At 41.2% G+C, this 17,664-nt stretch overlaps 1 protein-coding gene across 3 annotated transcripts in view; it reads right to left on the reverse strand.

The window, feature by feature from the left end:
- NF1 (neurofibromin 1) overlaps window positions 1-13,736 on the reverse strand; it is a 268,601-nt gene extending 254,865 nt beyond the window's left edge. For all 3 annotated transcript variants that reach the window (XM_036268575.1, XM_036268573.1, XM_036268574.1), the window contains exon 1: window positions 13,293-13,736. In XM_036268575.1, coding sequence (XP_036124468.1) covers window positions 13,293-13,352 — 60 coding nt within the window. In that variant the 5' untranslated portion in view covers window positions 13,353-13,736. The remainder of the gene's footprint in view (window positions 1-13,292) is intronic.
- Window positions 13,737-17,664: the final 3,928 nt, after the last annotated feature.

Raw genomic sequence — 17,664 nt, forward strand, 5'->3', positions numbered from 1 at the left:
CCCTGGCCCCGGTTGGGGTCGTGTGGGTGGCAATCACTCGATGTGTCTCTCTCACATCGATGTTTCTCTCTCTTCCTCTCTCGCTCTACCTGAAGATAAATGCAAAAATGTCCTCGGGTGAGGAAAAAAAAAAAAAGAAAGAAAGAAATGGCTGAGTGATATTTTCCTGGAAAAAAGCAAACAAAAAAACCTAGGGAATACTTAAGATTTGTCTTCAAATATTTTTTTTTTAATTTTTAATTTTTTTTTTTACAGATGTTTCTCCTTTTTTTACCCCACTGGCACCCCCCTCCCCATCCCCGGCTTTGTTGTCCATGTCCACTGGTTATGCATACATGCAATAAGTTCTGTGGTTTATCTCTTCCCATCCCCCCACCCCCTCTTCTGAGGGATGTCAGTCTGTGCCCTACTTCCATGTTTCTGGGTCTACCATATTCCTCAGACTGTTATGTTCATTATATTCCATATATAAGTGAGATCATGTGATATTTGTCTTTTTCTGTTTGGCTTGTTTCACTTAGGATAATACTTTCCAGGTCCCTCCATGTTGTCTCAAAGGATAAGAGATCTTTCTTTCTTACAGCTGCATATTACTCCATTGTGTATATGTACCACTGCTTTTTTTATCCATTCATCTACTGATGGACACTTGGGCTGTTTCCAGATCTTAGCTATTGTAAATAGTGCTGCTATGAACATGGGGGTACATATATTCTTCCTGATTGGTGTTTCAGGCTTCTTAGGGGATATTCCTAGAAGCGGGATCACTGGGTCAAATGGAAGTTCAATTTCTAATTTTTTGAGGTAACACCATATTGTTTTCCATAGTGGCTGCACTGTCTTCAAATATTTTTAAAGTAAAAGGACAAACTTATTCTGAAGAGTTATAGAGGACAGAATCAGGAACAATGATAGAAGACTCAAGGAGGCCAAGTCTCACTTCTCTACTCTTCCCACTCTTCCTTATGGCTCATGACTCATGTGCTCCTCTCTAACAAACCTTGTCACAGTCACCTACCAACTTTCTACATATCTTCCCCCATCATCAAAACAATTTGGCTCTTGACTCAGTTTTTCCTCTATCTCACATCCCAGTGGGTACTATCTAAGTTAATGTTGCTTGATAAAATACAGAACTCCCAATTAAATTTGAATTCAAATAAACATGAGTAATTTTTTTAGTGTAAGTATATCCCATGTAATATTTGGGAAATACTTACACTAAATATTTATTCATTGTGAATCTAAATTTCACATTTAACAGGGCATCCTATTATTTCTATTTGTTAAATCTAGCAACCCTAATTAGGTGACTTCAATGTCAAGATGGAGCACCTCTGCAACCTCTGGTCTTCAACCTTCCTTGATCTCCTCAAATCTAGTGACTATGACCATAACAAAGCTATGATCTCCAAATTCAGATGCTAAGTGTCCTTGAACTGCCCACTGTCTCTCATTTACCCCAACAGCTATTGTGAATCAAACCCGTTCTTTCCTTCTCTACCATCTCAGTTCCTAATTCCACCACCTGAATTTTGATCCCTATCTTCTACCTCCTACGGTACCTCATATTATTATTTCCCTTTAATATATTCTCCAATCTCTCCTTCTAAAGGATAAACCATTAAGTAAAATTATATTTTCCTAAAGCCTTCAAAAAAAAATTTAAACATTTTAGTATGGCATATAAAACCCTGTAAGATTCTCGACTCAATCAAAGCTTCACTTTTTCTGACAAGCTCTCCCTAACTGCACAGTCTAAATTTTTTTTTTTAATCCTTACCAGAGGACATTTTTGCATTCATCCTCAGATAGAACGGGAGAAAGAGAGGGAGAAAGAAAGAGAGAGAAACATCGATGTGGGAGAGACACATCGACTGGTTGCCTCCCACACAACCCCAACTGGGGCTGGGGATTAACTGCAACCAAGGTACGTGCCCTTAGCAGGAACCGAACCCAGGACTCTCTGGTCCACGGGCCGATGCTTTAACCACTGAGCCAAACCAGCCTGGGCTGCCCAGTCTAAATTAAGTGCTCTGCTTACATACCCCCATTGTACTCTATACATCTGTATTTACCATCATTTTCTTATTGTCTTTCACCTTTACTAGACTTTAGGTTCCTTGAGACCAAGAAGCAAGTCTTGTATTTATTTCTTCAACATTTACCACAATGCCTGGCATCTACCACAAATAGTAGACACTTAAATGTTTACTGATCTAATGAGACAGATGAGGCTCAATTTAAGGGAAGAGTTTCTAACAATTACAGTTCTACTAATGGAATGGATTATCTTGAGGTGCAGTACCCCTGGTCACTCTAAGGCAAAATAAGATGTTCAATACAAAATACTCAAAATTAATTTATAAAATATTAAAGAAAAATAGCCCTGGCTGGTTTGGCTCAGCGGTAAGAGCACCGGCCCGCAGACCAAAGAGTTGAGTGTTCGATTCTGGCCAAGGGCACGTACCTTGGTTGCAGTTTGGTCCTGGTCCTGGCCCTGGTTGGGGTTGTGCAGGAGGCAACCAGTTAATGTGTCTCTCTCACATCAGTGTGTGTGTGTGTGTGTGTCTCCCCTTCCCTCCCTCCCACTCTAGCTGAAGATAAATGGAAAAATATCCTCAGGTGAGGACTTAAAAAAAAAGTTAAGGAGAAATAAAAATCACATATAATCACTTAAATGTTTATGTATAAAAACAATTAATCACATGGGCAAATGTTCAGATTAGACTGTTATGCTAAAAGAGCAGATTATACCGATGTGTCTCACTCAATTCCAACAACCTAACACTAATAACAGTAGCTAACATTTACTGAGTTCCTTCTATGTGCCAGAAACTGTGCCACATGCTTTGTATATATTTCCTCACTTAAATCTCACAATCATCTCTGTATAGATACTATTATTGACCCTATTTTACAAGAGAAGAAACTGAAGCTTGAAGAGGCTGTGTCTTGACCAAGGGTTAGTAAGCAGTGGCATAGCCTGAGCCCAGATTCAAACCCAGGCAGTCTGATTTCAGAATGAACACATTTAATTACATATACCAAAATATTAATTGTAGTTCTGAGTCATGGTATTACAAATGACTTTTACTTATTTTTTGTGATTTTGCTGCATTTCCATATTTCTACAATAAACATGAGTTACCACTGTATTTTAAAATAAATGTCCAGTCCAGTTGGTGTGGCTCAGTGGCTGAGTATCAACCCATGCACCAAGAGGCTGCCGGTTCGAGTCCCAGTCAGGGCACATGCCCAGGTTGTGGGCCCAATCCCCAATGGGGAGCATGCAGGAGGCGGCCAATCGATGTTCTCTCTCATCAATGTTTCTATTTCTCTCTCCCTCTCCCTTCCTCTTTCTAACATCAATAAAGAAAAAAAAATTTTTTTTAATAAAGTTAAAAAAAACAAATGTCCAAGTAGAGGTCGGAACGATCATCCGCCAGGACTATTGCAGAAGTGGATTTAAATAATCTGAGATTCCTTCTAAGGATCTCTGATTAATCAATTAGTGACTGGAATTAATTTTTCAGTCAAAGGACAGGCTCTAAAAAATAAAACAAATGTCAATCCATTTTAAGAATTATAAAAGTTTTGGACTGTCAGATCATATGTCTCCTGTTTTTTAGATAATGAAACAGATCAAAATTTAAGAGATTTACATAACATTGCAAAAATAGTTCATGTCAGGGCAGAAACCAGAGCACAGGTCTTCATTGATCTTTGTTTGCCAACAGTTGACCAAAACAAAATCTATCTTTCCCATTCCCAACTGAAAGTTCAGTTATTAGAAGCCAAAACTGAAACACAACAGGAAATACAAATGCTTTTTTCCCCCTCAGTCCAAAAGGAAGAAGACCTGCCTGGAGCATAAAGGCAAAACATTTCTCAGCCCTGATCTGGGACAGAAGTACAAGGCACTGGTCAAGACAAGAGAGTTGGGAAAATATTCCAAAAAACAGGACAAATGATTTGAGAGGAAAAGAAAAACAAATACCGAGGAATCCAACAGGAAAAGGCACTCAAGAACTACCAAAATTTAAAAGAATGCCTCAAATTTAATCAAATCCTAAGTGGAATATTCTTAGAGTATGAAAACCAACTTTACAAAACTGGACTGTGAAATACCAAGAAAAAATAATGAAATAAAATCATAATCTCAAATTTATAAATAAACATTCCTACAGGTGTTCTCACATATTTTCTTTTCTCACCTTCAGGATTCAACTCTCCTCATCCAAAAATCTGCAGTGAGTATAATGTAATGTTATAAAACCAAATAAAAGGGGAATAATGTTACAACTTCCTCTAAAAACCCAAGAATCTTTGGTAAGGTGAAAAGAAGAATGATGAATAATGAAATCAAGGGTTATGTTAAAAACTCAACTCTATTTCTAACACATGACCAATCAAAAAAGATTTCCAGATACTCTCATTTCATCTTTAAATGAAGAATCAAAAATACATTCCTCAATTTACTTATTTATGCTATCTGTTCAGAAAATTTAGATTTTTTTTGTAAAGCTCTATTTATTGTAAAGTTACTGCTTTAAGGATTCAGACACCCACATTCTAGTTTAAACTCAATTAATTACATGTCCTATGATTGTGAACAAGCTATTCTGCCTCTCTAGTTTTTTTCTCATGCAGAGTAGAAATAATAATAATAATAGAAAAAAACTGCACAGGATGACAATCATAGTAATAAATGTTTATGACTAACTTGACAGCTTCCTTTCATGTAAAAGATTCATACCTAAGACCCTAAACAAGCCCATGGTGTGAGTAGGGCAGGAATTATCCCCTTTTTAGAGGTAAGACATAGAAAACTGAAGTTCAGAGAGATTAACTGACTTGCCCAAGGCCACACTGAATGCTGCACAGCCAAAAGCTCTTGCTCTTACTGTACAGTATACTGCCATCATAAACCTGAGGTGGTAAGAGCTGTTTTGTCATGCCCAAACTACTATGAAGATTACCCAAGGAAAGCTGTCAACAATTACACAGAAAAAAGGTCACTTGAGACTGTTATGAGCCATAATTACCCACAAGGTCATTATCTGGGTATAAAACTATGATTAATAATAAGTTAAATAAAAGTCCTTTAAGTAAATTTCTAAAAGGCTCTCTGTACTAAATTAACTTTATGCCTTTTGCACTGGATACAACATCCTGCTTGGGGGATGTGAAGTAAAGGGGTAAGGATTTCATCAAGAAAAGAAAGTTTTCTGAAATTCAATAAGGTAAGACACTGAAAGCTATAAAACATGGATAAGGGCAGGCAACAGCTTGTAGGCTGTAGTGACAACCCTCAGCCAAACCCAAAAGAATGCCAGGCTGTGGTTTAAAGAAAATATGCAATCTGGAAGTTTGCACCTCAAGTTACTGCTACTGCAGAGTAATTAGTACCATTTATAGTAAAAGTATGTAAAGTTTTAGAGGATAATTCCAATTCTTCATTATAATTGGATGGGATTCCATATTAGCTTGGGGCATACTTGTCGCAAATAGAAGCTCTTTTGATGATATAGTCAATGGCTCAAAAGCCACACTCAGAGAACCAAAGAACATAAAACTATATATCACAAACATATTAACACTTGAAGTGGTCACACACGCATTCACCTAAAGAAACTGTAATGAGGGCGCTATCAAGTCCAGATATTTATATTCCATAATGTTACATTTTTTTCCTCAGCACAACCTGAGAGTGCTGTTTACTGAAGGGTCTACCATACAGTATGACACAGAAATGTACAAGTAACTAAAACGTTAAACTTAATTCACAGTCACTACAATGTACAACACCTTCACTTTTCCATTCGTCAAGGTCAAAACAAACTTCGTCTCATCTTTCTCTCTCCACCCCCAAGAAAATGGGGTATTCTAAAAGATATCAGATGAAATAGCCAATGCTTTTATAAGTCAATTCTCTGCAAAGAAAGAACTTAAGACGCCCATATTCTACTTCAGTATTGATTCTAAGCCTTTTAACAGTTTAAACTGACCACAAACCTCCCCTTCTACTTCTTCTATACAACACTCACCTTCATAAACTTCCTTTAAAGAAAAAAGAGCCTTCCTATATCTCCTGTCCCTTGTCTTATACACACAGAGATACACACAAAACCCTCAGTGAAGATCAGACTGAGGCCTAAAGAACACATGTGCAAAACACGTTTTTAATTAACACACTGCTCACCCTTAAAAGCATGTTGTTATGATGCAACAATATAATCTGTAAAGAACCCTGTGAAACCAAATTTAAAAGGCTAAAACAGAAATGCCCTATAGCAATCTGAATAATTTAAAGAACAAAAATGCAAAAATAAGGCATGATTTCTTATTCTATCACTAACTTTTCCTTTAAGGACAAAATTCTCCATGATAAATGCTATAAAGAAATAATAATAATAATAATAATAATAATAATAATAATAAAAGAGGAGCAGATTTTAGAATCTGATTTCCTACTGGTAAATAAGTCAAATAAAAAGAAGTGTAGACATATTTAAAATATAATGTAGCCCTGGCCAGTTTGGCTTAGTAGAATGCTGGCCCATGGACCAAAGGTCTGGGATTCGATTCCCAGTCAAGGGCACATACCTGGGTTTCAAGTTCGATCCGCAGCCATGGTCAGGGTAGTGTGGGAGGCAGCCAATCAATGTGTGTGTGTGTGTGTGTGTGTGTCTCCTTCCTCCTTTCCATTCTGTCTAAGAATTAATGGGAACATATCCTCAGGTGAGGATTAACAAAAATAAATAAACAAAATTAAAATCTAATGTAACAATAACTGATGGCCCAATTGACAGAGCACCTTATGACATTTTTCTATTACACTTCCCAAACTTGAAGACCCATATTACAATACATATGCTACAAATTAGATGATAGAGCAAGGAAACAAACAGATTACAGACATCCATGATATGTTACATAAGGATTTGTTACCATGATATGTTACCTAAAAATTTGTCAGTGAATGCTAAAGTAAGATGTATATCAGCCAAGGTACATACCAGGAGAATATCCAGAGACTAGTCAATCTCCCTTATTTAGTGAAAACACAAGAGTAAGCTGTAAAAAATGTATAAATCTGCCCTAGCCAGTTTGGCTCAGCGGTTAGAGCGTCGGCCTGCGGTCCGGAGAGACCTGGGTTCGGTTCCCGCTAAGGGCACGTACCTCGGTTGCAGTTTGTCCCCGGCCCTGGTTGGTCGTGCGGGTGGCAGCCACTCGATGTGTCCCTTTCACATTGATGTTTCTCTCTCTCTCTCCCTTCCTCTCTCTCCCTCCCACTCTATCTGTACAAAAAATGTAAAAAAAAAATATCCTCAGGTGAGGATTAAAAAAAAAAAAATGTAAAAAAAAAAAAAAGTATAAATCTTATATTTGAATAATTTAAAACTTTTCAACGTATTTCACTTTCATTATCCCATCAGACCACTGTAAAAAATTTCCTTATGTAGAGACCTATCACTAAAATTAAGTGACAAATCCAAGACCACAAAGGTAATTAATCAGATCTGAAACTTCATTCTAAAAACATGTTAGCTCTGAGGGAGGACATAAAAATATGTGTAAGTTCCTCCTTATAGTTAAAATACCACTTATAAGACTTAGGCTATTATAAAAACTAAATTAAAATCTGGTTATTTAATACATTTAACAAAGCCCAAATTACCACTTATTCTAGCCAGTCTACCTTTCACCCAGGAATCATATAAAAAATATTCCATCAATGACACACTGTATGCTCATAAGTGTTCTGGACACTGGGGTGACTGTAAGAGAATTCTAATGGAGGCTTCTTGCTTTTCAGAAAGATTACAGTCCATTTGATTAAAAAAAAAAAAAAAGATAAGAAAAAAGAAAACAATGCTAAGCTGTGTTCAACCAACCCTCCTGAGAGGAGAAACCTTACTGGGTGGTTCTGCAGAACCCCAGGTGACAAGCACACCAAGAAGTGAGATTGCAATGAGTTCAGTCCAGGAAGACTTGGACAGGAATTAGAAAAGCACAAAGGAGGAATGAAAGCATTCAGGGGCCAGCATAAATGGAGTCTGAGAAGCAGAAATAAGCAGAAGAGACTGAGCCAACCTGCCTGAAACATAGGTGCATGCTGAGGCATAATGAGAAGTAGCTTGGTAAATTAAGTGGGGTCAGCTCCCAACAGACTGATGTGGCTCAGGGAGATGCTGTTAAAATATTAAGATCATTGAATATTTAAACTAGAAAGAGAACCTTAGAGATTTTTCTAGACAATTCTTTTCCAACAGACGAGGAAATCTAGGATCCATATAGAGCTAATGGAGAGCAGAAGGACAGAGGCAAGGAAAAAGCAGAGCAGAACTCAGACCCTGGTTTAGGAACCCCAGTTCAATGATAGACAACATAGTATGATAGAGAAAGCACTTCTGTCCAAGAATCAATGAGAACATCAATATATGAAGATCTGTAAGCATACATATAAGATAATATTGCCTTGGGAATTAGAGGAAACTGGTTTCCAGGGGTAATGGAACACCACAGTGTTATTCCAACAGAGCAAAAACTACTGTTTTGCCGGAAGGACTCAATTTCAAGAAAACAGCAATGCAGAAGAAAAGCAGAGGCAGAAGCCAGTTTTCAGAGTAATAATGGAAATGGGTGGATAAACAGTAGAGGCAGCAGGTATCTGGCAACAAAGGGAAAGAAAAAAATTGAGCCACAGACAGAAAGTTACAGGACAGCCCTGGCCGGTTTGGTTCAGCGGTTAGAGCGTCGGCCTGCGGTCCTGAGAGACCCGGGTTCGGTTCCCGCTAAGGGCGCATACCTCGGTTGCAGTTTGTCCCTGGCCCTGGTCGGTCGTGCGGGTGGCAGCCACTCGATGTGTTCCTTTCACATCAATGTTTCTCTCTCTCTCTCTGTTCCTCTCTCTCCCTCCCACTCTACCTGAACAAAAAATGGAAAAATGTCCTCGGGTGAGGATAAAAAAAAAAAAAAAGAAAGAAAGTTACAGGACCAACCAAATGTTTAAGACAAAAGAAACCTTGTAAGTTTGAAGGTGAAGAGAAAGGAAAGATCACGGAGAGAAAGACCAAATTAGGTGCTAGGTAAGGTCAGGGGAGTGGCGGGGAGAGCACAGAGAACTGAGGGCCAGATGGAAGACATTCTTGTTTAAAAGATGAGTTCCCACCTAGCCGGTGTGGCTCAGTGGATTGAGTGTCATCCCATGGACTGAGAGGTCCCCCGATGATTCCTGGTCAGGGCACATGCTGGGGTTGCAGGCTCGATCCTCAGTAGGGGGCAAGCAGGAGGCAGTCAATAGATGTTTCTCACATGGATGTTTCTATCTCTCTCTTTCCTTCTCCCTTCCTCTCTAAATCACCATCATCATCATCATCATTTTAAAAGACGAGTTCCAAAATAAAGAATAAGCATTTTTTTTTCCTCACTCACTCTTTGCCAGAAGAGTATTCATTTCCTACTTTATAAGGCCTTATATAAATGGCAGACTAGGCTTTAAGAATAAGACTAGGAGAAATCCAAAACAGCTTCAAAGTTTCACAAATCTATTTAGCCAATAACATGTGGCTTGCAATTTCATAAACACTTGCCAATCATCCTATACTGTGAATTTTACACCACATATTCAAAGAATATTCCAATTAGCATTCAATTTACAACTAATATGCTATTGTAACAAATCAAAAATCAGAGTTTATTCTCTAACGTGTTATATTTTGGGGGCTCGTTATATTACTGTTTTTACTTGATGAGATATGGAAAATATAAGTGCTTAAATGAACATTTATAACACATCATTCAGGGGTACCTTTTTTCAATGTCTTAAAAAAACAAAACAAAACCCTTCATGTAGCAGTTTTCTTTTACTCTCTTTTCAGAATCAAAGTTCCACAGACACTGATGGGGCATAGCTAGGTGGGACATCTAAGGAGGTTCTAATTTGTTAAGTACCCCAGCTACTGAGCCACAGTTAAAAAATACAAACCTGCCCTGGCCGGTTTGGCTCAGCGGTTAGAGCGTTGGCCTGCAGTCCAGAGAGACCCAGGTTCGGTTCCCGCTAAGGGCACGTACCTCAGTTGCAGTTTGTCCGTGGCCCTGGTCGGTCATGTGGGTGGCAGCCACTCGATGTGTCCCTTTTCACATCGATGTTTCTCTCTCTCTCTCTCTCTCTCTCTCTCTCTCTCTCTCTCTCTGTTCCTCTCTCTCCCTCCCACTCTACCTGAACAAAAGATGGAAAAATGTCCTTGGGTGAGGATAAAAAAAAAAATACAAACCTAAAATTTGTCAATTTCAACTTAGAAACTTACCATTGAGCACCATAAAGGCAGGTTAATTATATAACTGATATAACTAATACATTCAGCTTTCTGGCTATCCACCTTTGCAACTGCCATCTCCCTAATCAGAGGTAATCACTTTTAAAATTGGTTAAGAATCATTCAACTTAGGACATAAATATTAGGTGTAAGTGCAATCCCCACAGGTTACAGGAATTTTATTTTACACACCTGGAAATAAGGACTTGCGCTCAAAATGTCAAGATGGAACACTATCACTTCTTTAAACTAGGTCTGCTGCACCAAGTTGCTCAGCAAAGGCCACCAGAATACAACAATACAGTGGCTAGTAATACATTTCTGCTTTAATCACTACAAATATTCCAAGTTCAACCAAAACATCAATTCAAACATAAACAGAGTTGCCATCTTTAGACATGCACATGCTCACTGCCCCAACATACACTCTGTGTCTTTGCCATAATTCCAAGGAAGCAGCTTGACTCCCTCTGGACTCAGCCAAACAAAGTATATACAATATATCCAAAATGTAAAACTTTCAGAAATACTAGAAACATTTAAAACTCTTATACAAATAATTCTCACTACATGCAGGGTTTTTTCCTCCCCTCAGTAAAAATGTACTCTTCTCTCCTAAATATATTTAATGGATTTTTTTTTTTTTAATGTGTAGGATACTTGGAAAAAATATCCCTGGTTGTCCAGCATTCAATACTTTTCATATTGAGGCTCTTGTTATTAAGTCTGCTATGTGACCTTGAGAAGTCATTTAATCTCTCTGTGCCTGAGTTTTCTCACTTTACCACTTCAAGATAAACTCCAATTTGAATTCAATATTTACTTCTATAATAAATTAATGTATATATGTACCTTATATTAAACAAGGAAAAACCTTATACTTTTGCATCTCAAAGTCAGTGGGCTTTAATCTTGTAAGAGAAAAATATGAGAAATAAAGTTGTCCTATGGATCTTTCTCTCAATTACAACATAAGGAATATATAAAAAATGCTTCTGTTTAAAACTGTTATGTCCTTAATTTTTAACAGATGGTGGTGAGTTTGATTCCACAATATTCATAACAACGCAAGCAACAAAGCCTAAGGTCTTTTAACACTGGGGAAAAAATAAAACATCTTCTTGCATTACTGACCATACAACTAAAATCATTCATCTTTTGAAATTTAGCAAACTATATTTTTCATATGTGACATATAAGCCTAGAGATCAACAGGTAAGAAGTAAAGAGATAAAGTTTATGAATTGGAAAAAAAATAATTTTAAAAAATGGGAACAATTGTGGTGTGAATCCTTCAAATTCCTGCATCCAGATTGTGCTATCTACAAGGTTCAGCACTGAGGTTCTTCTGTGAGCCTTTTTAAAAAATTCACAGAGAAAGTCTTTTCTTCCAAGTTTTAAATCTAATGCTCTGTCAATAGTATGATCCAATATATGCGGTAACATTTTACTTCCTCAGATAGATTAGTTAATAGTACAGTTGGTTTAGATGCTTTTTGGTCTGGAAGCAGAAGAATGGGTGAAACAACTCCTTCAAGTCTCTCACAGCTTGGTAATTCTATATTATCTATGTAGTTTCTTCTCAAATTCCTTCTCAATTCCTCTGTCTATTCCCAAATATCTTTTAGGTAGGTCAGAAACACTATGAGCCCCATAAGGAAATGTTTATGTATCAAATAAAAATGGAGCCCACCTGCCCACCCCCTCCATCCAGCTCCTATAATGTTTTATGACAAAATAGACTGACTCAATCTCAAACAGTTTCTTCATCACAGAAAACCCATGGTAGAACTGCAGCAGGAAGAGGGGAAAAAAACATCCCTTTAAACCATCCCAAACTACCTACAGCAACGCAAAGTTAAACTAATTCCCATTGACAAAAGGCACGGTGTGCATTCATTCTGATGAGCCCTAGGATTTACTATGTGAAGCTCAGGAAATAAAAAGGTACCTCCCCAAGCTATGAAACTTTTTTTCCCATCCCACATATTCTCAATGAAACTTCTCTTGTCAACCAGGAGGTGAGAGTTAAAAACAATAACAAAACACTAGCAGAATTATGGGCTCCAGGATCACATCCCAGCTGTCTTTGCTGGCTGTTGTCAGTGGCTCAGCTGCAGTTTCCCACTTTCCTTTCACCCTTCTCCCCTTACTCCCCAAGAAGCTCACTCAGGAAAGCAATATTCACATCCTCAGCCCGCTGGCAAAAATAAAGGGAGAAATTGCAATTATCAAGGAAGGAAAAATATTTCAGAAGCAAGAGGGATCAAGAACCATGGTTTCCATTGCAAACAGCAATGTAAAAGCCAGTGTTGTCTCAAGAAGATGGGGGGGCACCCGTGTGGACACCAAAAAACGTGCAGTGTGTGTGCACTTGGAGCTCCAGGAGCAGGCTGAGACCAAGGAGCAGAAAGTAAGAAAACCTGTGCTTTCCCTGCTTTCTTCTACTCTTCCCCCTCCAAGAGAGGAAGCTGAAGAAACTGGGGGAGGGGCGGGGTGTTATCGTTCTCCTATTGGGGGTACACCAGCCGGGCCTTGGGGTGCCTTCAGTTGCTCACCCCCAGTTAGGAGGGCCAGGGAGGGAAGAGGAAGCCCCCTAAATGTTACCCACCTCCGTTCAGAAAAGAAAAGTAAGGGGGGGGGGTGATTAAGTCCAGATGGAGAGCCCCAGAAAGCGCCCCCAGGTCACTCATCCTTATTAGCGAGTGGATGGGCTGGGTGGGATAATAGGGACGGAGGGTCCAAGGGGTAGACGGGGAAAGGCCCCACGCCCCGAGTCGAGAGGGAAAGCCAGCCCGAGCCACCAGCGGTCCCCTCCGTCCCCGCACTTCCCCTAGGCCACCCCCACTGATCCCCCTTCCCTTCCTCCGGGGCCCGAGGCAGCCGCGGGGGAGGCGGCGGCTCCTTCCTCCACTCCGTCCCCACCCCCACACCGCTCCCACCTCCCGCCCGCCGCGGGCCCGTTACCTGCTCGTCGAAGCGGCTGACCACGGCCTGGACCCATTCCACCGGCCTGTGCGCGGCCATGTCCTCCCCGCGGCCGGGGGGCGGCGGAGGGACGGGGCGGCCGGCGCCCAGGGCCGGGAAGAGGGCGGGGAGCGGGGGCTGAGGTGCGGGGAGCGGCGAGGAGAGGGTCTGAGCAGTGCGGGCTCCGAACGTTCCCACGGGGGTGGGGATGGGGGGCCTGCGCCGAGCCGGGAGGGGGAGAGGGGAAGGGGGCGTTGGCGAGGAGGCTGGGGGGAGGGGGACGGGGGAGGGGGACCCGGGGAGGGGAGGGGGCCTCTTGGTCGCTCTCCCCACTAGCGCCGTCTCCCCACTGCCATCACAGTCCGAGACGCCGCCATGACACCCCACCGGAAGTGGGATCCTTTCCACAGCCCCGGGAGAGGGAGAACCAGCGAGCTAGAGATTGAGAGCGCGGCTGGGAAAGGGGAGGGGGAAGCGAGAGGGAAGGGGGCCTGCCGCGCATGCGCCCGCGCCGGCCGGTTTCATTAATGAAAAAGCGAGTCCTCCTGGAGGTGACGTCACCTAACTCCTCCCGGCCGGGAGGCGCGCGTCCCTTATCGCCTCCAGGCTCACCTAGACTCTGGCTCTGGGTTCAGCCGGGGAAAGTCTGAGCTGACCCCGGAGCATCCGCTTCCATCCCCAACGCCACACCAGGCTCCCCCTCCCCCGCCGGCCTCCAGGTTTGGATTGCTCCCCGCGTTGGAAGTTAGGGCGCCCTGGGGCTATCATTTCTCCCAGTGTGTAGACCGCGGCCGCTGAGCCGGGAGGCTGTGCTGAGCCCCTCTCTGCCTTAAGCTCTCACACAAAAAATAAGACACACAACCTCAGATTCTACGTCCTTCGTACCTACTGTGAGAAACGGTTAGAAGCAAGGCCCAGTGAGAATCAGTGATATTTTTTAAACAATCTCTTAAATTTCAATTGTAGACCCAATTGCAAAGTACTCTAACTCCGGAATCCAAATGCAAACTTCCTCTGTTGGGCTGATAGGAATCCAAGTTAACACTTTTACGTGGTTGATACCAGAAAGATTCAAGTTTCACCACCCTCAAAAAGCAGTTAAGGGCTTCCCCATACATTAATTCAACGCATTCATTATCTCATCTAAATCTTTCAATGAGCCTTTCCAGTAGATATCAACCTCATCTAACTGATGAGGCTAGGTAGGTCACAAGAGGTCCCGTGACTTGCCAGAAGTCGCAGAGTTGATAGGTGGCAGAGTAAGCATGCAAACACAGGAGGTCTGACTCCAAAGACAATAGAAACAAACTATGGCTCTCCTCAAACAAAGGTGTTCCCTATGCCCCTAATACCAGAATTGAAATGATTCCATGTGGAAATGGTCACGATGGTTTTCCAGGAAAAAGGATTACATCCAACACAATGGATGATCTATCTATATCCAACATGAACTTTGAAATGAGTTATTTTTAAGTTCATCTTCCTCCGTACATTATTCTTAGGCTAACGTTAAAATGAGTTGACACATTCTGAGCACACACTAATTAGTAGCCAGTTAAGCCACATAGAAGGAGACTGAGTGAAAAGGCAGAGCAAAACTAGAATTTTAATTTGACCACAGAAAATCCACAAAGCCAGTAGCCCATGTACAAATAGATATGTCTATGAGAGAAGCATTCAATCTCTGCTGGCTCATAATTGTCCAAAATACATATTAAGTTAATTAATATTTCATTCCACTAGAACGACTTTCAACTTTTTTCATCTCATGGCACACACATAAACTAATTATTAAAATTCTGCAACACACCAAAAAATATATTTTTGCTGATCTGACCAAAAAAAAAAAAGATATAATTTTGATTCATTCATACCAGATGGATTTTGTTGTGTTGGCTGCTGTCATTTTTTTTTTTTTTATTTGACTATCTAAAGGAAAAGAGGTCAGTGCCCTTGACTAGTCAGGTATTGCATGTTTAAAATTCTTGTGGCACACCGTCTGAAAATTGCTGCATTAGAACAAGAGAACAGGGTCTGCATGGTTCTTTAGTCCATTCTTTAAAAATGGCCCTGGCCGGTTTGGCTCAGCGGTTAGAGCGTCAGCCTGCGGACCAATGAGTCTCGGGTTCGATTCCAGGCAAGGACACCTACCTCAGTTGCAGTTCATCCCCAGCCCTGGTGGGGTCGTGTGGGAGGCAACTAGTCAATGTCACTCTATCACATAGATGTTTCTCTCTGTCTCTCTCTCCCTCCCTCCCCCTCTATCTGATAATACGTGGAAAAATATCCTTGGGTGAGAAATAAAAGAAAAAAAAATACAACATGAATACTAATTTCTTTAGATAATGTTAGAAATAATGACAATAGTTAAGAAAAGGATGAATATTAAATGAATGCTCATCTATGCCTTCCCCAATTCGGACCTCTGAAAAAGCTCTCTTTCACACCCTCAGAGAGCATCCCAATGTCTCTTCTTCCTGCTAAACTTCAGACCCCCAAGCATCCTTTATCTCATACTTCCTCTGAAAGTCCCTAATTGCTTTCCTGTTGCCAGGGCTTTTTGCCAGTCTGTTCCCTTTGTCTTCACTGGACTGGATGCAGATACCTAAACCCTCGACTCCTTTGACTCCAGTGGTGTTCCAGGGCTGAGTTCACTGTGTGCTTCTCTTCCTTCTCCCTCTCTGGTTTCTTCCCTGATTCCCCATTCCACTCTAACTTGAGGGTAAGCCATCCTAACCAGGCTTGGGCCCTCTGCTCTTCTTGCTTTACTCGGGCTCCAGCCAGTACATCGTGGATTCATCCCAATCTGCACTTGCTGTCCTCTTGCCTCCCCTGAGTACCAAGCCTTTCATTATAGTTGGAGGTCTAGATTTCATTCCAACTTCAATTACATTAATTCAATTTCACTGGACCAATATTTGGTGCCCAAATACCTATTATATGTATCATGCACTGTATTAGGCAGTGCAGAGTATAGCAGGAATTCTAAGCAAAAATGCCGAAGAATGTAATGCACAGAAACCCCGGTGAATGAAGGAGCATGTCCTTCCATTTAAAGAGGAAACTCCAGTCAGTTACTCCAGGCAGTAACTCCAGTCAGTTACTGCCATGCAGGAGTGACACAGTGTTGCTAGATCTTCCCAGTTACTGAAGAGAAACTGGAGATCCGAAATTATATATAAACTCTCAATTTTTACATAGTGGCAGCAAATTCACTTTCTTAAAAACACAAGGCAGCCAAACAAAGTACTCTTGCTATCCGAATTTAGCCCATAGAGCACCAGTGTGACCACCTCTGGTCTAGTGGAAAGACACAGGCTTCGAAATAAAATAGAATTGGATTTGTATCCTAACATCCGCCATCCTGCACTGTCCAACACAGGAGTATTCAGGGGAACTACTAGTGGTTGATGTCATTTTAAATGCATCTCATTTACTCATCCTCTCTTTTTTGGTCACAGAACAGTCTCTGGTAATTTATTCTACCCACCCCCCACACCTCCAGCATAGCAAGGAGCACTCAACTCCTCAGAACTGAGGTGCCCATTTCCCCAGTTTCTGGGAATATCAGTGGCCAACAGCTCTCAAATGAGTCCCTTTCTAAGAATTGTCCTCTGCAAGAGAGCGACCTTGAGCCAGGTCACACCACGCCCCAGGAGAGTGCTGGCAAATGACTGGTAGATGCAAGTCTCCAGGTGGGACCTCCCTGAAGGGCTCTTTCTTAAGGGATCAGCTCCCAAGGGGACAGCTGAAGCCTTTGCTGTGACTACATTTAGTTCAACTTCTCTTTCTGCTCGGTCTTATTCCTTTCACTCCCACGCAGCGTTGATCCCAAGGGTGTTACCTAATAAATTTTCCTGCTTGCAAATCTCGATCTCAGAGTTGGTTTTCCAGAGAACCTGAATTAAACCAATTAGCCCGAGGAGTGTGGTCTGATCCAGTGGAACTGAGTCATCTGCTGGCCAGCTGGCAGCGAGGCCCCCGGGTGAAGCCCTCATACACTAGATGCAATCTATCGGGCATTTTTTAAATATGGAGAAAACAGAATTTAAGAACTATGGGCTTGGGTAGCTATTGATGGAGTAAATAAATCTATGAGGAAAGACAATGAAAAGTTGAGGGTGAGGAAATCATCAATTAAAGGCTAAGGATGAAAGTTGGAATGCCTCCTTAGCAGCATATATAGATGGGGGCAGAAAAAAACAACAACAAAAAACTGAGGATCAGGCCCAGGACTTAAATATAAGAATAGTAGGACTCCAAAAAGGTTGGATTCTCAGCTCTGGCAAGTCTGCTATGTCAAGTTCACTGCTGTAGTTGGAGGAAGTGGGATCCTGAGACTTTGGATGGAGCATCTTGGTTGATACACTTT

The sequence above is a fragment of the Molossus molossus genome, unplaced genomic scaffold (genome assembly GCF_014108415.1).
Source record: "Molossus molossus isolate mMolMol1 unplaced genomic scaffold, mMolMol1.p scaffold_m16_p_19, whole genome shotgun sequence".
Taxonomy (NCBI): domain Eukaryota; kingdom Metazoa; phylum Chordata; class Mammalia; order Chiroptera; family Molossidae; genus Molossus; species Molossus molossus.